Raw genomic sequence first — 27964 nt, 5'->3', positions numbered from 1 at the left:
GAACCTACAGTATGCAGTGGTTTATACAGTGGGAACCTACAGTATGCTGTGGTTTATACAGTGGGAACCTACAGTATGCTGTGGTTTATACAGTGGGAACCTACAGTATGCTGTGGTTTATACAGTGGGAACCTACAGTATGCTGTGGTTTATACAGTGGAAACCTACAGTATGCTGTGGTTTATACAGTGGGAACCTACAGTATGCTGTGGTTTATACAGTGGGAACCTACAGTATGCTGTGGTTTATACAGTGGGAACCCACAGTATGCTGTGGTTTATACAGTGGGAACCTACAGTATGCTGTGGTTTATACAGTGGAAACCTACAGTATGCTGTGGTTTATACAGTGGAAACCTACAGTATGCAGTGGTTTATACAGTGGAAACCTATGCAGAGGTTTATACAGTGGAAACCTATGCAGTGGAAACCTATGTAGTGATTTATACAGTAGAAAACGATAGTGATTTTATACAGTAGAAAACGATAGTGATTTTATACAGTAGAAAACTATGTAGTGGTTTATACAGTGGAAACCTATCAGTGGTTTCCTTGTCAGATGCTTCACCTAAGGTGTCCTCGCCCACGTCTGTCTCACAGATGTCTGAGAAACTGTGATAACCCATCTCTTCATCTTCACATGCTGATTACAGCCAAGACCCACTATCTCCTGCTGGTTCTCTCACACACACACACACACACACACACACACACACACACACACACACACACACACACACACACACACACACACACATTCTCCTGGTCAGGGTTTTAACCCACATGCTGTGGTTCTGTTTGTATGTCTGTAATCTGATTTGTTTCAATTAAAATGGCACTGGTGTATCAGTAACCATGCCGTATCTGGGGTTGGGTGTTTGTGGGCAGGTGCCAGGGAGATAGTTGGAGTGCATATTCCGAGCGGGCAAGTCTACACACAACTCTGCAGAAACAGACTTTTGAATCCGACGTCCAGCCAGAGAAACAAGAGACACGGGTAAGCACAAAATATATACAATAATTCATACACAACACCACAACAAATATAACCCAAATACTTTTTAACAAAACAAATCAGGGTTTGGGTCTGTAAGGAGCAGTTCTGTCAGTCCCATTGTCATCAGGAGACCAGAGTACATGCAGAGTTTACAGTAGTATAGCATGCAGCTATCAGATACATTACGGATTGAAATAAACAGAGTAACATGATACCCTGGGTACTGTATCAGAGAAAGATGGCATGCATAGCATGAAACCTGAATACTACAGTTGTTTCAAGCTACATCCCCTGACTCCTCAGATCGATTGATATAGAGCTAGAACGTGAGGGAGAGGGAGAGAACAGAGAGAAGCAATAGAAAGAGAGACGGAGAGAAAGGAGGGGATGGGGAGCACAACACACAGAAGGGTTTTGTCATTCCTGTTACCTCCATCCTGGCACCGTCTCCCTCATGTTTACCCAGCCTGCCCTGCACACAATGAGGCGTGAATATTCATGCAGTCCCGTCTGTTTCTGACCAGCCCAAGTCAGCATTCAGTTCTCTGTCCTGCCAAGTCCCTAGACAGCACCCAGCCAACCCCATGCTCCAGCCCCACCTCTCCCAGCCCCTAGTGCCAAGTTCAAAGCTCCAACCCCCTGACAGTCAAGTCCCAGCCCCGGCAAGCCCTAGCTAACCTCTGTCTCCAGCCTTAGCCAGCACCCAGCTCTATTCAACAGTCCTTCCCCCAGCACCAGCCATCCTCAGTCAGCTCCCAGCTCCAGCCCCAGTCAAGTTGTCTCCAGCCCTAGCTCCTCTCCCCATCCCCAGCCCCATTCCCCAGGCTTGCCAAGTCCTAATCACCCAAACCAAAGGCCCCTTGTTCCAGCCGTGGGTTTCCCATCCGCTCCAGGCCAGAGAGAGGAGAAGAACAGGCCTATTGTCACACAGCGTCTAATGGTCCCTTGCTCCAACACTGCAGCACTCTGGGGATCATTAGCAATCATGTGGGGTTGCCTGGAGCCCTGTGGCCCAGATTGGGGAAGCCTGGGTGGGATTGGGGCACTGTGAGGCAGTGTTCGGGGTGTGGAGGTTAGATGGAAGATGGATGGATGTTTCCTCATATGTTTTAAAGGGTCAAGTTCCTGGATTGTTGAAGACAAAATATTTGAGTAAATATTTTAACCCAAATTAGGCAAATTTGCTGAAGGATGGCAACTAGCATAGCAAATTACCGGCCTAAGCACTTGAAGTGCTGCAATTATTTGGAAACACTTGCAATGTAGGCCTACATGAAATATAGTTTTGTTTGGGAGAAGTAACATTATTTTGTTGGGAGAATTCTCTTTTCCATCCTCTTCCTACCTCCTCAGTCCCTGTCCTTCCCTCTCTTCTAATACCTGTCATTATTATTATTACAGGTGAAGTCCCCCTCCCTGGCGGTACTGAGTGATGACTCTGGCAAGACCCTGACCTCCTCTGACTTTGACCTCCGCTCTGGTCTGACCCCTGACCCCAGAGTGGACGGGCTACTGCGCTTCAGTAACCATGATGACCTGGACAGGTTCAACCAGGAAGCCCGGCAGGGGAACCGCCACCCAGACCTGTTCGCCCTGTACCCACCGACCGACGAGGTGAGAGAGGGACGCGCGCACACACACAAACACCAGTGATGCGCGGGTTGACTCATAACCCGCTGTCCCTGCAGTTATATCCGTGGGGCAGGCGGGTTTAGGGTCATGAAATATTGTGTGTATGAAGGGCGGGTGGGTGGCGGGTGGATTGAGTAAAGAGAAAGCAATACCTTAAAAAGTCCATAAATGTATCATTCTTGTGCAATTTATATCTATAGGCTACATTTAGGTTTTTCCTTTCATTATTGTAGGCTTTCTGGCATTAGTGTGAATGCTTTAGGGCCTAACTGTAGGCCTACGCCAATTGCCAAATGCTTTTGGGAACGGGCAGAAAAAGTTAACGTCAGTCCGCTGAGGCAAAATGGACAATGTCTGAGTTTAATTCAATAGGAGAAAAGCTGTGAAATGGAGAGTTGAAAATAGAAGGGAGGGCCAGAAAAGTAATGTTTGGGAAAGATTTGGTGAAGTGGTAAAAGAGGATGATGGCAGTGTTATGATATGTGATGATTGTGAGGCGATATACAAATTCGACAGTCACAAGACGGGGACTTCAAATAGGCCTATGGCACATCAAGGGAACTGTAGTCTACTGTTCAGATGGGTTAAATGGAAACTGAAATCTGGACACTGACTGTAGGTCGATAACCTCTCACATAGTAACTCTTGCAGAATTTAGCATTTCTTGCAGTATGATACACCAAATGAAGGCAACATTTTGACTCTGGAACAGGAGTGGAGAAATATGATTTCTCTCATTCAGCATCTTGAGAGAATGCGAATGTGCAGTTATATACCGTCTGTAGAGGTGCTATCTTTATCAGCATCATGAAGCTGATAGTATTTCAACCACATAAAATTTGAATCCAAGCCAAACTGAAATCTTATCAGAAACATGTTGGGTCCTTTTTACAGCTTTCTATTTCCTTACAACCGGTCAAACTGATGTCATTTGAAAAATTTGCACAGAAAATCTGTCCCGTTTTAATTTTTAGTTATTGGATTTTCTCTCTGGTCCCTAAACTTCTTTACTCTGTGAAAGAAGCATAGATGACAGAGAACTTTACCGATGTCAACTAGATTGAAGCATTCATTCTGTCAATTTATGACATTATTCTGGTGAGCAAGGGCTTACTTAGTCTTCTAGGTTAACATATAATGACAGAATAGAAGCTGCATGTATCTAATTATAGACAAGTTGTCTAACAAAATGTCTGAAATTATAAACAGAAACATATCTAATTCAGGCAAAAGATAAATCAAATCAAATCAAATTTTATTGGTCACATGCGCCGAATACAACAGGTGCAGACATTACAGTGAAATGCTTACTTACAGCCCTTAACCAACAGTGCATTTATTTTTAACAAAGAAAGTAAAAATAAAACAACAACAAAAAAAGTGTTGAGAAAAAAAGAGCAGAAGTAAAATAAAATAACAGTAGGGAGGCTATATATACAGGGGGGTACCGGTGCAGAGTCAATGTGCAGGGGCACCGGCTAGTTGAGGTAGTTGAAGTAACCCTGCTCCCCCTGTCAAAAAATCCTTCCACCGTCTCTGACTGTAGCCTACAGCACATTTTCTATATTAACGGGTTAGGTTCGGTTGCAGGCCTCATATTTTCACTTTATCACCTATAGTCAGGCGGTTGCGGATGGGTTATTAGCAATTGCCGGCAGGTGCGGGTGAACAAACAGCTTACACGCGCATCACTAACGCACACACATACATGAATACAGTGCATGCTTCTGTGCATGCTGGACTTGATATGGTCCTCTGTAGCTCAGCTGGTAGAGCACGGCGCTTGTAACGCTAAGGTAGTGGGTTCGATCCCCGGGACCACCCATACACAAAAAAAAATGTACGCATGCATGACTGTAAGTCGCTTTGGATAAAAGCGTCTGCTAAATGGCATTATTATTATTATTATTATTATTATTATTATTATTATTATTATTATTATTATTATTATTATATGAGTAGCTGGATTCATGACATTCCTCTGGTATTCCAGGATGATGCAGTGGAGATCCGGCCCATTCCCGACTGTCCCAAAGAGCACATGGGAGACAGGATCATCATCCGGTGCCAGGCTATCAAGTATGGGAACTACATTACTTATCACAGAAGGAAAATAGCTGTATGCTTCTAGCTAACTAGCTACCTGTATGTGAGAATCAACAGAGTGTGTCTGACAGGTTGGCAGAGAGAGGGAAGTGTAGCCCACAGAAAGTTTGTGTGAGAAGAACACTGAGTGAGGACATTTTAGCATGAATTTGTTTGCTACTGCAACTGTCAGACCGTCATTTGTCTTGGAGAAGTCTAACCAGACCATTTAGTTTGGTCTGAACCATTGCCTTTAGCGTGGGAGCTCTGCAGTACAGTGGATGCTGCATTTTTTCAACTCTTACCCTACGAGGTCCGGAGCCTGCTGGTTTTCTGTTCTACCTGATAATTAATTGCACCCACCTGATGTCCCAGGTCTAAATCAGTCCTTAATTAGAGGGGAACAATGGAAAAAATGCAGTCCAATTGGCTTCAAGGTCCAGAGTTGAATTTGAGGGCTCTAGACCATCACTTTCTGTGGGATACATTCCCTCTCTCTCCCTCTCTCTCTCTCCCTCTCTCTCCCTCCCTTTCTCTCTCTCCCTCTCTCTCCCTCCATCTCCCTCTCTCTCTTTCTGCCTCTCCCACACTGTAAAACTGTCAAAGTACTAAGCAGTGTTTTGCAGCTGCCTGTCCCAACTTTCAGTTTGACTCATCACTCTCTAGATAGGCTTAGTGCTATGCGAGTGCATGCATCCACATTTCATATTGCTGTTGCATCTGTTGAATATCCTGAGTATCCTGAGTAAATGTGGTCCTCTGTAGCTCAGCTGGTAGAGCACGGCGCTTGTAACGCCAAGGTAGTGGGTTCGATCCCCGGGACCACCCATACACAAAAGAAAAAAATGTATGCACGCATGACTGTAAGTCGCTTTGGATAAAAGCGTCTGCTAAATGGCATATTATATTATATTATTATATATTATATAAATGATTGATTTTAACAGGTGATATTTGCTTGCTGGTCGACACACTGCTGCTATGAAATGACAGTCTGATACGCTTTCTCCCCGGTCCGCCATAGGTTTGAGATTGACATTGAACCACTGTTTGCTACCCTGGCTCTGTACGACCTGAGAGAGAAGAAAAAGGTACGTTTCCTTCTGATGTTTTGTGTTTTTTAGAACGCTGTATTCTTTGGCCTGCTGTGTGTTATGAGGTCATGAAGAATACCATACCTTCATGTTGTTGAAGCTTGAAGTTGACAAGACAGACCATAGCAAACGTTGCCCGTGCACAATAGATCACCTGCTTGGGTGTCGACGAACAGTGGTGATTCAACATGTAGAATTGTCTGGAAATGAACAGAAAATGACGGCCGATGTTCTGGTCAGAGGTGATAGGACAATCACCCGCTGCTTTTAACTGTTCGTCAGCACAGTGCATTTCGTCCTTTAGGTGATCTCATGACCAGTGTGTTAGGTTTGTGTTGGTGGTCAGTGAAGTGATGTATCAGTGGGATATCCTAGGCTTTAGCCACTGTCCGGAGGCCCTGAACCTCGGCAAGACGGAGCTGCTCTTCCTCCTGGGGAAGGACTGACCACTCCATAATCTCGCCATCACGGTTGACAACTCCATTGTGTCCTCTCCCAGAGTGCAAAGAACCTTCCTGTCGTTCTCCGCTAACATCAAAGCGGTGACCCGATCCTGGTTCATGCTCTACAACATTCGCAGAGTACAACCCTACCTTACACAGAAAGCAGCACAGGTCCTAATCCAGGCACTTGTCATCTCCCGTCTGGAATACTGCAACTCTCTGTTGGCTGGGCTCCCTGCCTGTGCCATTAAACCCCTACAACTTATCCAGAACGCTGCAGCCCGTCTGGTGTTCAACCGAAGTTCTCTCATGTCACCCCGCTCCACCGCACACTCCACTGGCTTACAGTTGAAGCTCGCATCTACTACAAAACCATGGTGCTTGCCTACGGAGCTGTGAGGGGAACGGCACCTCCTTACCTTCAGGCTCTGATCAGACCCTACACCCAAACGAGGGCACTACGTTCATCCACCTCTGGCCTGCTAGCCCCCCTACCTCTACGGAAGCACAGTTCTCGCTCAGCCCAGTCAAAGTTATTCGCTGCTCTGGCACCCCAATGGTGGAACAAGCTCCCCCACGACGCCAGGACAGCGGAGTCACTGACCACCTTCCGGAGACACTTGAAACCCTACCTGTTTAAGGAATACCTGGAATAGTATAACAGTAATCCTTCTACCCCCCCAACCCCCCCATAAAAAAAGAAAATAAAAAAGGGTGGTTGTCCCACTGGCTATCCTAAATTGAATGCACCAATTTGTGTTCATGGGAATAACCCATCTGATTCACACTGTACTCTACTATCCAAACACAACACTGTTAGCCAAAGCTAGTAGCATGTGTGTTATGTACTTGCACAGCTGGATGGTTTTTGGTTTGGATTGAGGGTTTTAGGCCTCAAGGGCACCACGTGTCCCTCATAGGATTTGAGCCACTGACCTCATGGTCATCTGGCCACACTGCATCCTAGTTGGGCAGTCTGTGAAAGTATTACTGTTTTTTTTATACCACCTTTCCCTGTAATATGCACTACATCCACTGCATAGCGAGGGACCAGATACTGCTATTCTCCATAAAATCCATCGGGCACAATATGTTATCGTGGGGGTTAACACATCCTCCTTATTGAATTAATTAGAGGAGGAGGCAGATAGGCCTGACAAAGACACCATGTTGTAGGCCCATGAAACATCCCTCTGTTATGGACCAGGATGACATACTGTCCAGCTTGTTTAATCAATTACAATTGATATGACTCAATCTGGAAAAGAGGGGTTTGGTGACTGAGGTTCTCTCTCGTTTGTCTCTGTCTCTCACTCTCTCTCTCTCTCTCGATCTGTCTCTCTCTTTCTGTTTCTGTCCCTCTTTATTTCTCACTTTCACCATCTCTTTTCTGTTTCTATGCAGTGAAATGCTGTGTTTTAATGCCGTCTTGGTTTCACATCAGTGAAATATGCAGCAGATGTTGATATAATTCCCTTGAAACGTTCCTCTAATCCTGTCCTGTCCTGTCTGACTGACAGAGGGTTACAGTACACCAGGGGTCTAGATTCAGCCGCAGGACAATTTTTTTGTGAGTGGATGGTCGGAGGTCGGAACATAATTATAAAGCAGCCCAAACAGATATTGTGTTTCCCAAAAACATAATAATTTAAAAACTTGATTACATTGGTACACGATCACATACTGTAGGTCTCTCTGTTTATAAGTGGAAATACTTGGGGAAATATTTCCTTAATCATTTTGAGCTCAATTCCTAGTGATTTTACAGTATTCTATGCACCCCCCCCCCAAAAAAAGAACAAATAAGATATTTGTTTATTTACTTTTTGCTCAGAAAACTTTGGGGTGCCAAATAAAATTGTCCGTTGCCCCCGCACATTGACTCTGTACTGGTACCCCCTGTATATAGCCTCCCTACTGTTTCTTTATTTTACTGCTGCTCTTTAATTATTTGCTATTTAAATTTTTTACTTATTACATTTCCATTTTTTTCTTCTTTTTTTTACTGCCTTGTTGGTTAAGGGCTTGTAAGTAAGCATTTCACTGTAAGGTCTACACCAGTTGACATTCCCTGCAGTACACAGTACCAAATAAAATAAAATACAATTTTATTTGCCACATGCGCCGAATACAACAGGTGTAGACCTTACACGGTACCAGTACAGAGTCAATGTGCGGGGGCACCGGTTAGTTGAGGTAATATGTACATGTGGGTAGAGTTAAAGTGACTATGCATAGATAATAAACAGAGTAGCAGCAGTGTAAAAGAGGGGGTGAGGGTGGGGCCATGATTAGCTGTTCAGGAGTCTTATGGCTTGGGGGTAGACGCTGTTAAGAAGCCTTTTGGACCTAGACTTGGCGCTTCGGTACCGCTTGCCGTGCGGTAGCAGAGAGAACAGTCTATGACTAGGGTGGCTGGAGTATTTGACCTTTTTTAGGGCCTTCTTCTGACACCGCCTGGTATAGAGGTCCTGGATTGCAGGAAGCTTGGCCCCAATGATGTACTGGGCCGTACGCACTACCCTCTGTAGTGCCTTGCAGTCGCCATACCAGGCAGTGATGCAACCAGTCAGGATGCTCTCGATGGTGCAGCTGTATAACTTTTTGAGGATCTGAGGAGCCATGCCAAATATTTTCAGTCTCCTGAGGGGGAATAGGCTTTGTTGTGCCCTCTTTACGACTATCTTGGTGTGTTTGGACCATGATAGTTTGTTGGTGATTTGGACACCAAGGAACTTGAAGCTCTCAACCTGTTCCACTAGAGCCCCGTCGATGAGAATGGGGGCGTGCTCAGTCCTCTTTTTTTTCCTGTAGTCCACAATCATCTCCTTTGTCTTGATCACGTTGAGGGAGAGGTTGTTATCCTGGCACCACACGGCCAGGTCTCTGACCTCCTCCCTATTGGCTGTCTCATCGTTGTTGGTGATCAGGCCTACCACTGTTGTGTCGTCGGCAAACTTAATGATGGTGTTGGAGTCATGCCTGGCCATGCAGTCATGGGTGAACAGGGAGTACAGGACGGGACTGAGCACCCACCCCTGAGTGGCCCCTGTGTTGATGATCAGCGTGGCAGATGTGTTGTTACCTACCCTTACCACCTTGGAGCGGCCCATCAGGAAGTCCAGGATCCAGTTGCAGAGGGAGGTGTTTAGTCCCAGGGTCCTTAGCTTAGTGATGAGCTTTGAGGGTGCTATGGTATTGAACGCTGAGCTGTAGTCAATGAATAGCATTCTCACATAGGTGTTCCTCTTGTCCAGGTGGGAAAGGGCAGTGTGGAGTGCAATAGAGATGGCATCATCTGTGGATCTGTTGGGGCTGTATGCAAATTGGAGTGGGTCTAGGGTTTCTGGGATAATGGTGTTGATGTGAGCCATGACCAGCCTTTCAAAGCACTTCATGGCTACAGACGTGAGTGCTTCGGGTCGGTAGTCATTTAGGCAGGTTATCTTAGTGATCTTGGTCACAGGGACTATGGTTGTCTGCTTGAAACATGTTGGTATTACAAACTCAGTCAGGGACATGTTGAAAATGTCAGTGAAGACACTTGCCAATTGGTCAGTGCATGCTCGGAGTACACATCCTGGTAATCCGTCTGGCCCTGCTGCCTTGTGAATGTTGACCTGCTTAAAAGTCTTACTCACATCGGCTACGGAGAGTGTGATCACATTATCATCCGGAACAGCTGATGCTCTCATGCATGCTTTAGTGTTGCTTGCCTCGAAGTGAGCATAGAAGTGATTTAGCTTGTCTGGTAGGCTTGTGTCACTGGGCAGCTTGCGGCTGTGCTTCCCTTTGTAGTCTGTAATAGATTTCAAGCCCTGCCACATCCGACGAGCGTCGGAGCCGGTGTAGTACGATTAAATCTTAGTCCTGTATTGACTCTTTGCCTGTTTGATGGTTCGTCGGAGGGCATAGCGGGATTTCTTATAGGCGTCCTGGTTAGAGTCCCGCTCCTTGAAAGCGGCAGCTCTACCCTTTAGCTCAGTGCGGATGTTGCCTGTAATCCATGGCTTCTGGTTGGGGTATGTACGTACGGTCACTGTGGGGACGACGTCATCGATGCACTTATTGACCACGGGGTGTAGGAACGATTATTATAGCGACAATGGTTATGATTATTAGACCAACCATGCTGTGCATATTGTAGGCCTACAATAGAAATATGATCATCATACCAAGCATGGTGCATCCAGGGCATTGTGAGGTTAAATGGAGGTTTATACCAAATGTTTAGAACACAGCCAGGGATCCTCAGCTGTGCTGTGTCTCATCAAAATTAATATGACGTGCTGTGGAACTCTTGGCTTTTAAAGTTAATACACTCTGCATTGCAGTCACTGTGGAGACCATGTGAAATGTTGAACTTTTATGTAATGACCCAATTGTCAGAGAGAGACGGACGGCAGTTTGTTGTAGCAGTCCTGCTATGAAATGTTAGACTGTTTGTAGAGGACTAATAATGTGACGTGGAATGAGGAGGAGTTGTAAATGGGTTGGTAATGGACCTCACATGAAACTCACAACGTACAGGGTCACCATAGGCTCACTGTTCGTTGTTGGCATTTCCTGCCTAAGTTTGCCAAATAATTGGCAACATCAAATGGTTTTGTGATGAATAAGCCATCTGATTCTATTAAAGATGGCGTTGAATTTGTCTTTCTGCCCATAATTTCATTTAAAGTACTCCAAAGTTTTTTTTCCATCATTCTTTATATAATTGATCTTGCCTTCATAATACAGTTTATTATTTTTTGTTGTTGAGTTTAGTCACATCATTTCTCAATTTGCAGTAAGTCAGCCAGTCAGATGTGCAGCCAGACTTAATAGCCACTCCTTTTGCCCCATGTTTTCCAATTCCTCATCAATCCATGGAGCCTTAACAGTTCTAACAGTCAGTTTCTTAACAGGTGCATGTTTATCAATACTTGGAAGAAGCAATTTAATAAATTAATCAAGTGCAGCGTCTGGATGCTCCTTATTAATCACATCAGACCAACAAAAATGTTTAACATCATCCACATAAGAGTCACAGCAAAATATTTTGTGTGATCTCTTATACACTAGGCCCCATTTCTGGAACTTTGGCTTTCCTGGATATAGCCATAATATTGTGATCACTGCATCCAATGGGTGCGGATACAGCTTTAGAACAAAGTTATACAGTATTAGTGAAAATGTGATCGATACATGTGGATAATCTTGTCCCTGTAGTGTTTCTAAATACCCTGGTAGGTTGATTAATAACCTGAACCAGATTACAGGCACTGGTTACAGTGAGAAGCTTCCTCTTAAACGGAGAGCTTGATGAAAACCAGTCAATATTCAGGTCCCCAAGAAAGTAGACCTCTCTGTTTATATCACACACTATCAAGCATTTCCCACATATTATTTAGATACTGACTGTTAGCACTTGGTGGCCTATAGCAACACCTCAAAAGAAAAGGCTTAAGATGTGCCAAGTGAACCTGCAACCACAGCACTTCAATAACACTTGACATAAGTTCTTCTCTAAGTATTACAGGGATATGGCTCTGAATATATATATATATATATATATATATATATATATATATATATATATACAGTGAGGGAAAAAAGTATTTGATCCCCTGCTGATTTTGTACATTTGCCCACTGACAAAGACATGATCAGTCTATAATTTTAATGGTAGGTTTATTTGAACAGTGAGAGACAGAATAACAACAAAAAAATCCAGAAAAACGCATGTCAAAAATGTTATGAATTGATTTGCATTTTAATGAGGGAAATAAGTATTTGACCCCTCTGCAAAACATGACTTAGTACTTGGTGTCAAAACCCTTGTTGGCAATCACAGAGGTCAGACGTTTCTTGTAGTTGGCCACCAGGTTTGCACACATCTCAGGAGGGATTTTGTCCCACTCCTCTTTGCAGATCTTCTCCAAGTCATTAAGGTTTCGAGCCTGACGTTTGGCAACTCGAACCTTCAGCTCCCTCCACAGATTTTCTATGGGATTAAGGTCTGGAGACTGGCTAGGCCACTCCAGGACCTTAATGTGCTTCTTCTTGAGCCACTCCTTTGTTGCCTTGGCCGTGTGTTTTGGGTCATTGTCATGCTGGAATACCCATCCACGACCCATTTTCAATGCCCTGGCTGAGGGAAGGAGGTTCTCACCCAAGATTTGACGGTTCATGGCCCCGTCCATCGTCCCTTTGATGCGGTGAAGTTGTCATGTCCCCTTAGCAGAAAAACACCCCCAAAGCATAATGTTTCCACCTCCATGTTTGACGGTGGGGATGGTGTTCTTGGGGTCATAGGCAGCATTCCTCCTCCAAACACGGCGAGTTGAGTTGATGCCAAAGAGCTCCATTTTGGTCTCATCTGACCACAGCACTTTCACCCAGTTCTCCTCTGAATCATTCAGATGTTCATTGGCAAACTTCAGACGGGCCTGTATATGTGCTTTCTTGAGCAGGGGGACCTTGCGGGCACTGCAGGTTTTCAGTCCTTCACGGCATAGTGTGTTACCAATTGTTTTCTTGGTGACTATTGTCCCAGCTGCCTTGAGATCATTTACAAGATCCTCCCGTGTAGTTCTGGGCTGATTCCTCACCGTTCTCATGATCATTGCAACTCCACGAGGTGAGATCTTGCATGGAGCCCCAGGCCTAGGGAGATTGACAGTTATTTTGTGTTTCTTCCATTTGCGAATAATCGCAACAACTGTTGTCACCTTCTCACCAAGCTGCTTGGCGATGGTCTTGTAGCCCATTCCAGCCTTGTGTAGGTCTACAATCTTGTCCCTGACATCCTTGGAGAGCTCTTTGGTCTTGGCCATGGTGGAGAGTTTGGAATCTGATTGATTGCTTCTGTGGACAGGTGTCTTTTATACAGGTAACAAACTGAGATTAGGAGCACTCCCTTTAAGAGTGTGCTCCTAATCTCAGCTCGTTACCTGTATAAAAGACACCTGGGAGCCAGAAATCTTTCTGATTGAGAGGGGGTCAAATACTTATTTCCCTCATTAAAATGCAAATCAATTTATAAAATGTTTGACATGCGTTTTTCTGGATTTTTTGTTTGTTATTCTCTCTCTCACTGTTCAAATAAACCTACCATTAAAATTATAGACTGATCATTTCTTTGTCAGTGGGCAAACGTACAAAATCAGCAGGGGATCAAATACTTTTTTCCCTCACTGTAGCAAGTGCCATGTCTGCACATTCTGCAAGATTGATTGTATATTCGAAACATTTTTAAAGTAGGCTAACTGCTACAGTCCACACTTCTATGCAACAATGAATTGTTGTTCAATATTTAGTTTATCAATAGATTATTGGGTTTCTATGTCCTGCCATAGGCTCTGAGATTAAATAGGTTTATGATGTCTTACTCCTATCGCACAGCAATATTGTAGCCTGCCCATACTGTTAACATTTTTACATAAGTTACCAGTCTATTTACTGTGTTGGCAGAATTTTTTTAAATCTTTTGCAGTATTTTTTGTGTGTTTTGTTTTGTATATCGTTTTATTTTAAATTTGTATGACTGTCCTTGTCTATCAGTGTATCAGTGTTTTGTTACTTGTCATGTTTTCGACGGGGCTGTAGTGGAACAGGTTGAGAGCTTCAAGTCCCTTGGTGTCCACATCACCAACAAATTATCATGGTCCAAACAGACCAAGACAGTTGTGAAGGGGGCACGACAAAGCTTATTCCACCTCAGGAGACTGAAAAGATTTGGCATGGGTCCTCAGATTCTCAAAAAGTTATACAGCTGCACCATCGAGAGCATCCTGACTGGTTGCATCACTGCCTGGTATGGCAACTGCTCGGCCTCCGACCGTAAGGCACTACAGAGGGTAGTGCGTACGGCCCATTACATCACTGGGGCCAAACTTCCTGCCATCCAGGACGTCTATACCAGGCGGTATCAGAGGAAGGCCCTAAACATTGTCAAAGACTCCAGCCACCCTAGTCATAGACTGTTCTCTCTGCTACCGCACGGCAAGCGGTACCGGAGCGCCAAGTCTAGGTTCAAAAGGCTTCTTAACAGCTTCTACCCCCAAGCCATAAGACTCCTGAACAGCTAATCATGGCTACCCGGACTATTTGCATTGTCCCCCCACCCCATCCCCTCTTTTACGCTGTTGCTACTCTCTGTTTATTATCGATGCATAGTCACTTTAACTCTACCCAAATGTTACATATTACCTCAATTACCTTGACTAACCGGTGCCCCCGCACATTGACTCTGTACCGGTACCCCCTGTATATAGCCTCCCTACTGTTATTTTATTTTACTGCTGCTCTTTAATTATTTTTTATTTTAATTTTTTACTTATCTATTTTGTAATTAACACTTATTTATCTTAAAACTGCATTATTGGTTAAGGGCTTGTAAGTAAGCATTTCACTGTAAGGTCTACACCTGTTGTATTCGGTGCATGTGGCAAATAACATTTTATTTTATTTGTTTTTTTGTGGACCCCAGACAGAGTAGCTGATGCTTCTGCAAAAGCTATTGGGGAAACAAATATATAAACAAAAACATTTATGCTGTATCTCACACACTTTTGGAGGTATATTTTGTACAAACGCACAGTTTATAAATGAGGCCCCAGTGCCTACAGCATCAAAATAGCCATTGAAATGGTTTTGAAAATAAAAAACAGAACATTCTGTTCCATTGAACTCCATTGTAAAGTGTAAGGGTGCCAATATATTTGACTGCATCTGTAGTAGGATGGTGATTTGTAGTAGAGCTCTTAGCTGGGTGAAGGAGTGGGTTCAACAGCTCTCTGTATGAGACCAACCGCTAAAATAACATGGTCAAAAGCCTGTCGGACAGAAACCAGCTGGAACGTAGGATGAGGGGAAAAAGGCCTGTCCCAATACTAATTCCTCTACTGGGTCACATTCATTACTGCACACCGTAGCAAAAGGTTTTGCTACAAGTTGGTCCAGTCCACTACTAAGGTGGATTCTAGCACTGACCTTCTATGTTCAACTTCCTCAGATATCCGAGAACTTCTACTGTGATCTGAACTCGGATCAGTTTAAAGGGTTCCTGAAACCCCACACACCACAGACGGACCACTCCACCCTCTCCCGAGCAGCCATCTTCTCCATCACATACCCCTCCCCAGATATCTACCTGGTCATCAAGGTAAGATACGCATCTCATCTACCTGCATCTATCTACAGTACTTGCTCATTCAAGTAATACACATACCTGTACTGTGCGCAGATCTACAATTGTTGGTCATTAAGGTAAACATTATAGACCTATCCATCTCCTCACATATTACCCATGGTGCCTCTATCGATCTAAAATCATCTTAAGTTCATCTTAAGTTCATCGTTAGAACCTTCGTAGGAGGTTGACATTGTCTTTGCAATTGATACAAACAAGTGACCTATAAAAATATGCTTCAAATGAAAACCGAGATTACTGCATTCAAATATAAACAGTAAGCTATAGGCCGATTTCAGTCATATTGAAATACATTTAATGTCCAATCAATTGAGTTATATTTTGATACTTGTAGGCTACTGTCTGTAATTTGCCACAATATATTAATGTCTAGCCTAAAATGTGCGCAATGATGTGCCAAATTGGTGATTTAGTGCATTTGCAGCTTTAGGTGGTAATATCTCTCTCTCTAGGAGCTGATCTGTCATCAGTATTGTGAAATGATTATAATGTCAGGGAACGATTTGAATGAAGAAAGCTGATCCGAGAGCAGCGCTCCCTTTCGATCCTATCAGTATCGACACATTCTCCAACGACGCACTTAGCGACCAGTCTCTCTGCGTGGTGTTTTGGGAAACGCATGTTACATCTTCGGCCGTTGTAGGAACGATGCACTGTTAAACACTCGTAAGCCTAAGTTCCGTCGCTATCGGGAAACTGGGCCCTGTGTGTTAAGGTAACATATTCTATGTAACTGACCATAGACACCTGTGTACAGTATTAGCTTGTATTGGCTGTGTTTCAGATAGAGAAGGTGCTGCAGCAGGGGGAGATCAGTGACTGTGCTGAACCATACATGGTTATGAAGGAGAGTGACTCAGCGAAGGTAGAGTGCCATGAGGATGCGCATCACACACACACACACACACACACACACACAGCAGCTATAGGTTGTAATTGTGGTTCTGCGTGGTTCCCTGGATCAGAATAAGGAGAAGTTGGAGAAGCTGCGCAGCCAGTCAGAGACGTTCTGTCAGAGACTGGGTCGCTACCGTATGCCCTTCGCCTGGGCCATGGTCAACATCATGAACGTCATCAGCACTGCCACACTGGACCGAGACACCACCGACTCTGACAGCTTCAATGGTCAGTGTGTGTGTGATTGTGTAATAGTTTTGTGTGCGTGTGTGATAAGCTGGTTTACTCTTGAACTGATGAGTCCAAGGCTTGTTGGATCATACCTTTCTGTACCTAACTTGAATGACTTGCCATGGTTCACCTCCCCTCCCCTGTCCAGGTAAATCCAGCAGTCTGGATAAGAGAGGTCAGTTGCCCAGGAGGAACTCTGAGAGGTTCGCTACCATGGAAGACCAGTGTAACATGTCTGCCTTCAAACCTGCTACCATAACCATCAGCACCTTCTGCAAACAGGTCTGGACACATGCACTATAGAAAACAATACAAGCACACACGGTATAATATAAACACTGATACAGCGATATAAGCATCGATATGCTCAAAGAATGCTCAACGTTGTGGGTGTCACCTCGGTACAATACATTATTTCATTCCATACATAATCTACAAAGCAGACATACATGTCATAAGGCCGTACCTAACCAGATATCATATACACTTACCATAGATTCTCCATAATATTTGCAGCCGTAGGTGGTAATATTTCTCTAGGAGCTGATCTGTCATCAGTATTGTGAAATAATTATAATGTTAAGGAAGGAAGGACATAATCCACAGAGCAGACATGCATGTGATAGCATTGCACAGCAAGGGTGCATTTTTCCATCCTACTAGCATCTGTGGATAAGCCCAAGAATTGGTGCCACAAAAACTCTTAGAGTTGCACTCCTCAATATGTGCCCCAAGTATTTGTCACTTTCATATGTTTAGTTGTTGGAAAAGATGAAAGAAGTCCGCTGTGCAACATTGCATCTTCACACTTTAATTCTGAGACAGTATATCATCCCCACCACAGCTCTTCAGCTATGCAGAAAGCCCTAGTCCGATATTGTTGTTTTTAACACATAGTGAATGTTTTTGGGCTTCACTTTTTCTACAAATGTTTATTTGACTGAACTAGATCCTGCTGTGTTTTAGGAGGGCGACCGTCTGAGTGATGAGGACTTGTTCAAGTTTCTGGCAGACATCAAAAGGTTCTCATCCCTGCAAAGAAGAATTAAAACCATACCAGGTAATCCTCCATTCAACCACACAGCAAGACCTGGCTGTCTGTATATGCTGTTTCACTCCATTCAACCCAACAACAAGTGACTATAATGTCCCATTTCTAAGACCAAGTTGTCTGTAAATGTTATGCCTGGGTTTATGTGTCTAAGTGGGACTGCAACGTTCCTATACATATGACCTACTTCGAAATATCTCTCAGAAGAATTCACATAGTTTGAGACTGTATTTGACTTATTTCTGACATGGTCCAGGTATGATAAGACTGGATGTGACCCCGGTCCATGACAACCCAGTGGCATGTCTCTCTACTGAGCTGATCCCAGTCAAACCAGTGGCTGAGAAGAACCTGAGACCTATCAAAGAGGTGTTGGAATTCCCCTCCAGCGAAGTCTATGTTCCACACAGCACCTACAGGTGAACACACACGTTTCCATGCATACAACACACACACACAGGCAAGCACGCACACACACAGTTCATAACAGCATTTACAGGTTAGTTCACTCACTCCATCCTCTCTGCTCTGTAGGAGGAAATGCCTTTAGATGTGAGATGTGTCTTGAAACACCTTTTCAAATATAGTATATTCTGCATATTCTCCTCAAAGCTCAATTCATCACTTCATTCCCTGTGGATGTAGCCTTTAGTGAGTTATAATGTATTTACCAAAGCACAACCACCTATATATACAAAAGTATGTGGACACCCCTTCAAATTAGTGGATTTGGCTATTTCAGCCATACCCGTTACTACAGGTGTATGAAATTGAGCACACAGCCATGCAATCTCCATAGACAAACATTGGCAGGATAATGGCCTTACTGAAGAGCTCAGTGACTTTCAACGTGGCACCGTCATAGGATGCCACCTTTCCAACAAGTCAGTTCGTCACATTGCTGCCCTGCTAGAGCTACCCCGATCAACTGTAAGTGCTGTTATTGTGAAGTGGAAACGTCTAGGAGCAACAACGGCTCAGCTGCGAAATGGTAGGCCACACAAGCTCACAGAACGGGACCGATGAGTGCTGAAGCGCGTAGCGCGTAAAAATCGTCTGTCCTCAGTTGCAACACTCACTACAGAGTTCCAAACTGCCTCTGGAAGCAACATCAGCACAATAACTGTTCATCAGGAGCTTCATGAAATGGGTTTCCATGGCCGAGCAGCCGCACACAAGCCTAAGATCACCATGTGCATTGCCAAACGTCGGCTGGAGTGGTGTAAAGCTTGCCGCCATTGGACTCTGGAGCAGTGGAAACACGTTCTCTGGAGTGATGAATCACGCTTCAACATCTGGCAGTCCGACGGACGAATCTTGGTGGAGGAGGAATAATGGTCTGGGGCTGTTTTTCATGGTTCGGGCTAGGCTCCTTAGTTCCAGTGAAGGGAAATCGTAACGCTACAGAATACAATGACATTCTAGACGATTCTGTGCTTCCGAGTTTCCTGTTTCAGCATGACAATGCCCCCGTGCACAAAGCAAGGTCCATACAGAAATGGTTTGTCTAGATCGGTGTGGAAGAACTTGACTGATCTGCACAGAGCCCTGACCTCAACCCCATCGAACACCTTTGGGATGAATTGGAACGCTAACTGCGAGCCAGGCCTAATCGTCAAACATCCGTGCCCGACCTCACTAATGCTCTTGTGGCTGAATGGAAGCAAGTCCCTGCAGCAATGTTCCAACATCTGGTGGAAAGCCTTCCCAGAAGAGTGGAGGCTGTTATAGCAGCAAAGGGGGGACATTTACATTTTACATTTTTGTCATTTAGCAGACGCTCTTATCCAGAGCGACTTACAGGAGCAATTAGGGTTAAGTCCTTGCTCAAGGGCACATCGACAGATTTTTCACCTAGTCGGCTCGGGGATTAGAACCAGCGACCTTTCGGGTACTGGCACAACGCTCTTAACCACTAAGCTACCTGCCGCCCCGGGACCAACTCCATATTAATGCCCATCATTTTGGAATGAGATGTTTGACGAGCAGGTGTCCACATACTTTTGGTCATGTAGTGTAGCTTCAAGCACTGTTGGTCCATTACTTAATACCCCTAACAGTGTATTCTCTGTCTCCATTCTAAGCATCATGTATACATTCCCCTTCACGTGAGCTTTACTCAGGTGTGATTGCACTTACCACAGCACAAAGAGCACGTAGCTTCAGGCCTCATAGTTTCCATCAACGTTGTAAACACCTACCACCAGTCTGACCTGAGACAATGCTGTCAACACTTCACTCCTTCCTTCTCTTTGCATCCAAAATGGCACCCTAGGGCAGTGGTCAAAAGTAGTGCATTATATAGGGAATAGGGTGCCATTTGGGACATACCCTAAGAGTTTGTCTCCTGTCTCAGGACAGATGACCACATTGTTACATTACCAACAATCCACATTTGGATTGTTGGTAAGCCCCTGGTTTTCAGGCCCATGCAGTGTATTGTGCAATATCATGCATTTCTTAGCTCCACAGGGTGCCATCTAGTGGTATAGTATTGATGTGCAGGCTCAGCCTGTCTTAACTCTGAGAAGGAGTGCTGCACATGCACAATGGGTTTTTCCTGACCTGACCAGGAAGAACTCTGGTCTGTGCTATCTGAGATCCTTTGGACGTCCCTACCGTAACCCTAAACTTAACCCCTACCTTAACCATTTAAAATGTCAACTTCAATGGGGTAGGGACGTCCCAAGGATCCCGGATAGCACATACCATTTAACAGACTATAAGTACGGCTTGGGGTGTGTCCATTAATATATCCTTTCTCCTGAAGTGTGCATTTATTCACTACTTCCCACAAATCTAAAAGCATTGGAATAGTGGAGGCATGGGCTAGTGGGAGTTTCTACCATATTTCTTATACCAGAAAAATCTCCCTCTCTCTCTCCCTTCGTCTTGCGCTCTCTCTCTCTCTCTCTAGGAACCTGCTCTATGTGTACCCCCAGCGGCTCAACTTCGTCAACAGGCTGACTTCAGCAAGGAACATCACCATTAAAATCCAGTTTATGAGTGGAGAAGACCCAAGCTGTGTACTGCCTGTGAGTTTGACACACACACACACACACACACACACACACAATGCTCATACAGAATGTTCACCTACGTCGCTGTGACATGTTTAACATGGTTTTATTGATTTTACTCTTTCTTTTTCCTCCTAGGTCATTTTTGGAAAATCAAATGGTCCTGAGTTTCTGCAAGAAGTATACACCCCAGTCACGTACCATAACAAGCAAGTGGATGCTATTTTATATACTTCATGCTAAATGCTAATAATACAACTACCGCATGATATGCATATTACATTTTCTAATATAATAATCTTCATTTTTTTCTGTGTTCTCTCTGTCTCTGTATGACTGGGACTCAGGTCTCCAGACTTCTATGAGGAGGTGAAGATAGCTCTGCCTGCCAGGCTGACTGAGAGACACCACCTCTTGTTTACCTTCTACCATATCAGCTGTCAACAGAAACAGAATCAGACAGCCCCCAGTGAGACACTCATAGGATTCTCTGTAAGTCTGACCCCTCAAACCTTGTCTCACCTGTGCCTATATTCATACAGTGCCTCAGAGTAGGAGTAGTGATCTAGGATCAGCTCCTCGCTGTCCATGTAGTCTTATTCATTGTGATCGAAAAGGCAAAACTGATCCTAGAGCAGCACTCCTACTCTGAGACGTAATGGATGCATTTACACAGGTAGCTCAATTCTAATTGGTCAAAAGATCTGATCTGGCCTCACGAGTTGCGCAGCGGTCTAAGGCTTGAGGCGTCACTACAGCCCTGGGATCGATCCCAGGCTGTGTCACAGGCGGCCGTGACCGGGAGACCCATGAGGCGGCGCACAATTGGCCCAGCGTCGTCCAGGTTAGGGGAGGGTTTGGCCGCACGGGATTTCCTTGTCCCATCGCGCTCTAGCGACTCCTTGTGGCGGACAGGGTGCCTGCAAGCTGACCTTGGTTGCCAGTTGTACGGTGTTTCCTCCGACACATTGGTGCGGCTGGCATCCGGGTTAAGCGAGCAGTGTGTCAAGAAGCAGTGCCGCTTCGTGTTTCGGAGGACGCATGGCTCTCGACCTTCGCCTCTCCTGAGTCCATATGGGAGTTGCAGCGATGGGACAAGACTGTAACTACCAATTGGATAACACAAAATTGGGGAGAAAAAGGGGTAATGGTAAAAAAATTGAATAAAGATCTGATTCGTCAAAAGACCAATTATTGGCAGAAGATCAGAATTAGGCTGCCTGTGTAGGCACAGCCTATGAATACGGCCCCTGGTCTCATCTGCTCTGGATCACACTGGTTTCATGTTGTCTTACATGAACATGCAGCTACTCTACTGAACATGGCGATGCACACAACAATTCAATCATGTTTATGTATGATCAATATACTATATTGCACAATATGTTTAGTAAGTGATTCTCCTCAATGATATGTAGATGGTCTATCTCCTGTATGTGAGTGTCCATAGTGTCTGTCAATAGTCAATGTGTGCTGATAGCTGATGTACTGTCTATCCCCCTGTTTACTGTAGTGGCTGCCTTTACTGAATACTGACAGACTACAGACTGGTCAGTACTGCCTCCCTATCGCCCTGGACCGACTGCCTGTCAACTACTCACTGCACTCGCCTGAGGTAACCGTTCATTTGTCCATTTCAATTCTCCAGACAACAGTTAAAAAATAAGTTGTATCAGTAGAATGTAAAGTGGGGGGTGGCTCCCCCGTGTGGATAGAAGATACTTAGTTGTCATTCGTTGATTGATTTATTAATTGTTTTTACATGGCAACAGACATATTTTTTTGTTAAAGTGCAAGGCTTGTGAGTAGGCTCAGAATGAGTTAATATGTCAATCTCTTTCTCTTTCTCTCTCTCTTTTTCTCTCTCTGCAGAAGATTGCCCCTCAGGTCCCTCCAGTCAAGTGGATGGAGAGCCACAAAGGAGTGTTCAACCTGGAGATACAGGCTGTGTCCTCTGTACACACACAGGTAAGTCTACACACACACACACACACACACACGCATGCATGCACACTCAAAAATGTTTTATTTATTAACCCCTTCCCCACCCCAGGATAACCACTTGGAGCGTTTCTTCACGTTGTGCCATGCCCTGGAGGGCGGAGTGACGTTCCCACTCCGGGTTCGGGAAGAGAAGATTCCGGAGAACAAGCTGGAGCACGAGCTGAAGCTGAGCATCATCTCCCTGTCCTCCTCCAGACTGGAACCTCTGGTCCTCTACCTCCACCTGGTCTTAGATAAACTCTTCACCCTCATCATGCAGCCCATGGTCATCGCTGGACAGACGGGTACCTATATATAAGGGGAGGTCACCTGGGCTTTCAGACAGACAGGTACCCAGGGCGACATCACTGTCCTGGGCGTTCAGACAGACCGGTACCTAGGGAATGTCACCTGGGTATTCAGACAGACAGGTACCCAGGGGGACGTCACTGTCCTGGGTTTTCAGACAGACAGATACCTAAGAGGACGTCACCATCCTGGGCTTTCAGATAGACAGCTAGAGCAAGACAGGCACTCCACTGGAAGGACAGACAGGTAGTGGGAGAGTTTACCTGATATGTTTGACGTGTGTGTGTGTATTTATTTCCTAGCCAACCTAGCCCAGATAGCATTTGAGTCGGTGGTGTCCATCGTCAACAGTCTCCACAACAGCCAGGAGCTGGCCAGGGACCAGCAGGGCAGGAACGGTCTCCTTGCAACATACCTTTACTGGGTGTTCCGCCTGGCCGACTCTCCCCTGGAGCTCCTCAACACAGGTAGGTACCACCAGACACGTTGTCATGGTGATGAGAGTAAGAGACTGGACGTCACTTTATATGAAACAGCCTCATGAGCACTACTAGAATATGCTGCGCTGAACACAGTAACTGCAGATAAGATACATTAAACAGTAATAATTGAAATGAAGGGTAACTGTGTAATTACACCAATACATTGCTATAGTATCTTACCTAGTTATTTTCAGATTACCTCATTTTGCTCTGTTGTAGCTTTGGCAACTATGTGTGTGTTTTCTATCCCAGTTCACTCCTCTCGCTGTAGGCTTTACAGACGCTCCCCACCCCTTGGCTGCAACCCTTCTAATTTAGTGTACCATGCGCGAACAACCCATGTGGAATTTCTGGTCTCCGGCAGCGTTTGGAACGGCCGATCTGCGGTCAAGAACGCAGAGTTCATCTCAGCCTGTGTTGCCCTTCAGGCCCTAGACTTTTTGGCCCATGGATCACCCCAGAGAACACTGCACAGGGCCACTCATTTTTCCGGTGGAGATTTTGTATTTTCTCCGTCACTCACCTGTCCTTCTCCTCATTTGAATTCCATGCTGTCACTGTCACTTGTCCACTCAAGCTTAACATTGTTGTTGTCTATCGCCCACTAGGTGCCCTTAGAGTTCCTCAATGAGTTTGACACCTTGATAAGCTCATTTCCTGACGATGGCTCACCACTCTTTGTACTGGGTCACTTCAACCTCCCAATGTCTGCCTTCAATTAATTGCTTTCCAACTCTTTCTTTCCCCTCCTTGCCTCTTTTAACCTCACCCTTTCCCAGTCCCCTCCCACTCACAAGGCAGGCAATACACTTGACCTCCTCTTTACTAGAGGCTGTTTGCCTTCTAATCTCAAGGCAACCCACCTCCAGGTCTCTGATCACCACTGTGTTTCCTTTTCTGGCTCCCTCTCCTCCAACCCTTGCCACTCAGCTCCTACCCAGATGGTCATGCACCGTTGCAACCTTCGCTCTCTCTCTCTCTCTCTCTCTCTCCCACTACACTCTCCTATTTTATCCTATCATCTCTCCCTTCTGCTAAATCCTTCTCCCTCCTGCCTCTTCGACCCTACTATCCTCCCTTTCCGCATGCTATGACTTGCACTTTCCCCTTTCTTCCCGACCGGCTCGGCCCTCCCCTCCTGCTCTGTGGCTGAGTGACTCATTGTGAGGAAATGGAGGAAAACTAAACTTCCGGAGGACCTATCATCCTTTAACTCCCTCCTCTCTACCTTCTCTTCCTCTGTATCCCCTGCTAAAGCCACTTTCTATCAATCTAAATTTCAAGCTTCTGCCTCTAACCCTAGGAAACTATTTTCCACCTTCTCCTCCATCCCCTCCCGCTCCTGTCCCCTTCCCAGAATGCAAAGAACCTTGGCGTGACCCTGTCATTCTCTGCAAACGTCAAAGCAGTGACGCTCTCCTGCAGGTTCATGCTCTACAACATCCGTAGAGTACGACCCTACCTCACACAGGAAGCGGCGCAGGTGCTAATCCAAGCACTTATCATCTCCCGTCTGGACTACTGCAACTCGCTGTTGGCTGGGCTCCCCACTTTTGCCATCAAACCCCTGCAACTTATCCAGAACGCTGCAGCCCGCCTGGTGTTCAACCGTCCCAAATTTTCCCATGTCACCCCGCTCCTCCGCAAACTCCACTGGCTTACAGTCAAAGCTCGCATCCACTACAAGACCATGGTGCTTACCTACAGAACAGCAAAAGGAATTGCCCCTCCCTACCTTCAGGCTATGCTCAAACCCTACACCCCAACCAGAGGACTCTGTTCTGCCACCTCAGGTCTCTTGGCCCTCCCACCCCTACGCTCAGCCCAGTCCAAGCTCTTCTCTGTCCTGGCACCCCAATGGTGGAACCAGCTTCACCCTGAAGCTAGGACAGCAGAGTCCCTGCCCATCTTCTGAAAACATCTGAAACCATATCTTAAACAATCCCACAGCACCCCCCTCGCTCCCCTCCTCGTCATTTGTGAGCTACCACTCGCACTTTACTCTTTTTCCTCTTACTAGCTCTGACTTTGCTGATAGCTACTTTATTCAGGAAAAATGTACTTACTGTGATATGTGGTTGTCCCACCTAGCTAGCTTAAGGTGAATGCACTAACTGTACGTCGCTCTGGATAAGAGTGTCTGCTAAATGGCTAAAATGTAAAAATGTAAAACCTGTGAATCAAGATAAGCAAAAAAGTGTGATGGGGCCACACTCAAAAATATGTTGCATAAAGTTTACTTCATTTAAAAAATAATAATTTTAAAACATACAATCTACCTACAGTCATCTAGCAGACACTCCCGTCCAGAGCGACCCACTGGAGCAACCAGGGCCACAGGCCCAAGCTCCCAACCGCCAGACCACCAACCATCCAAGATCCCCCCACAGTTCCCCCGAGAGCTGCCCCTCAACTATCCGAGACCCTCCCACAGTCCCCCCCCAAAAAAAACTCCCCCTCCACTCCCCACCCCCAAACCCCCACCTCCAACCCAACCAAATCAACCACCTTACTTAATTTTTTTTATTATTTTTACTGCATCAGGATATCATACATAGAAGTTTTAGCTTAACAGCCATCTTTAGTGTGCAGGTTTAGTGTGCAGGTTTAGTGTGCAGGTTTAGTGTGCAGGTTTAGTGTGCAGGTTTAGTGTGTAGGTTTAGTGTGCAGGTTTAGTGTGTAGGTTTAGTGTGCAGGTTTAGTGTGCAGGTTTAGTGTGCAGGTTTAGTGTGCAGGTTTAGTGTGCAGGTTTAGGTTCAGTGTGTAAAGCAAAGTGTGACCAGGTAGATCATGCAAGTGATATGGTTCTCCCCTGTGTGTCCAGGTCCAGGTGAGGTGTTACCTCCCACTGAGGGGCGCTACAGTACTATGGGGCGGGCCTCAGCCACCACAGTAGGAGCCATGTTACTGCAGTCTCGGCTCCGCAGCAGCAGCAACCCTGATATACCTGCTCCACACAGTACAGAGAACACAGAGGTCAAAAACATCCTGTCAGCTAAGGTACTGATACGCATGCAGAGCCGTGATTGAGTGGGTAACACTCCTGGCTCTATGCACCTGCACAAGTTCACGCCGGAGACCTGGGTTTAATCCCCAAATCCACCTCGCACTTTCTCCTCTTAATCTGTCCCCCTGTCTGTTTCTGATTTATCTGGAATAAAACAAATGAAATACCTAAGGGGACTGAATCTCCACTCTCTTTAATGATGCACTATGCAGAAATCACTCCGCCATTTTCCTGGTTGCTAAAATTCTAATGGTTCGCCTAATTTCAGTTTATGTGACAAAGCAAGCAAGTATAGTGTAGAGAATCATTGTACCATCTAAACTGCTGTGAAATATATTTTCCATAACCCAAAATATTGTATAATTATTTTAAATTGCAGCTTTATAAAAAGGTACTGATACACTACACTAAAGACAGAGTCAATGAACATCCTCTCAGTCTAGAGCTAGCCACAAACACATCCTCTAGTGTAGCAAGTAGCATCACAGGCTATGGTCGGTTTGCAACACATTACTACGCTCAAGCCTTTTGATATCTGATCCCCTGGGCTGTAGTGTAGACTTACTGGGTTGGGCCATGCAAAACCATGTCTGCATCCCAAATGGCACCCCATTGGCCCTGGTAAAAAGTAGTGCACTATATAGGGAATAGGGTGCCATTTGGGGGACACAACCTGTCTGTTTGTCTGTGTTTCTAAAGCTCCAATAACCCAGAGAGTGTATGACGGTCTGGTTCAGATTCTTCATGACCACCCTGTTGTTGCTGTCTTCTCCCCCAGGGCTACAACAACCCAGGCAGTCGCATGTCCACCTATGTGGATTCGAGCAGCCACACTCAGAGGTCTACAAGTGGGACCCGGCCCTCCAACAGAAAGGTAACACATACCAGAAAGAGACACCATAATAAATCGTTATTTACCTCTGTGATACCAACATTCACCAGTGTAGGGCAGTGTTATACTGAGCAGGCCAGAACATATACTAGAATGTAGACTTCTGTAAACTACTGTATCTTCTATACTGGGTAAACACTGACAATAACATCCTCATTTGCATTCTTAGTAGAATGTTATTTATACATCTCAGTGGGCTGTTACATAGTAGCCAGTAAAACCTTCCATATAATGTGATGTGTATATCTATGGTTCTGTAGCAAACTACACTGGCTTGTGAAATAGAGGCTGAACATGACATTGACCTTAGGTTCTATACAGTCACAAAGACGTTTGTGTGTGTGTGTGTGTGTGTGTGTGAATTAAACAAAAATTAACAGTAAACATTACATTCGCAGAAGTTTCAAATGTCTTATAATGTCTATATACAGTGTTGTAATGATTTGCAAATAGTTAAAGTACAAAAAGGAAAAATAAATAAACATAAATATAGGTTGTATTTGCAATGGTGTTTGTTCTTCCCTGGTTGCCCTTTTCTTGTGGCAACAGGTCACAAATCTTGCTGCTGTGATTGCATACTGTGGTGTTTCACCCAATAGATATGGGAGTTTATCCAAATTGGATTTGTTTTCGAATTCTTTATGGG

The 27964-nt window shown here is 45.1% G+C and overlaps 1 protein-coding gene across 3 annotated transcripts in view; it reads left to right on the top strand.

Moving 5' to 3' along the window:
* dock8 (dedicator of cytokinesis 8) overlaps window positions 1–27964 on the top strand; it is a 120182-nt gene that overhangs the window by 46025 nt on the left and 46193 nt on the right. For all 3 annotated transcript variants that reach the window (XM_041901428.2, XM_041901427.2, XM_041901429.1), the window contains exons 5-23: window positions 888–996; window positions 2398–2610; window positions 4622–4707; window positions 5738–5804; window positions 15249–15398; window positions 16231–16311; window positions 16412–16571; window positions 16723–16856; window positions 17541–17634; window positions 17882–18044; window positions 20543–20660; window positions 20784–20854; window positions 20993–21137; window positions 22159–22260; window positions 22518–22613; window positions 22699–22933; window positions 23240–23404; window positions 26244–26419; window positions 27205–27300. In XM_041901428.2, coding sequence (XP_041757362.1) covers window positions 888–996; window positions 2398–2610; window positions 4622–4707; window positions 5738–5804; window positions 15249–15398; window positions 16231–16311; window positions 16412–16571; window positions 16723–16856; window positions 17541–17634; window positions 17882–18044; window positions 20543–20660; window positions 20784–20854; window positions 20993–21137; window positions 22159–22260; window positions 22518–22613; window positions 22699–22933; window positions 23240–23404; window positions 26244–26419; window positions 27205–27300 — 2461 coding nt within the window. The remainder of the gene's footprint in view (window positions 1–887; window positions 997–2397; window positions 2611–4621; window positions 4708–5737; window positions 5805–15248; window positions 15399–16230; window positions 16312–16411; window positions 16572–16722; window positions 16857–17540; window positions 17635–17881; window positions 18045–20542; window positions 20661–20783; window positions 20855–20992; window positions 21138–22158; window positions 22261–22517; window positions 22614–22698; window positions 22934–23239; window positions 23405–26243; window positions 26420–27204; window positions 27301–27964) is intronic.

Source organism: Coregonus clupeaformis, chromosome 16 (assembly GCF_020615455.1).
Source record: "Coregonus clupeaformis isolate EN_2021a chromosome 16, ASM2061545v1, whole genome shotgun sequence".
Lineage (NCBI taxonomy): Eukaryota > Metazoa > Chordata > Actinopteri > Salmoniformes > Salmonidae > Coregonus > Coregonus clupeaformis.
This window is presented reverse-complemented; position numbering and strand designations above follow the sequence as displayed.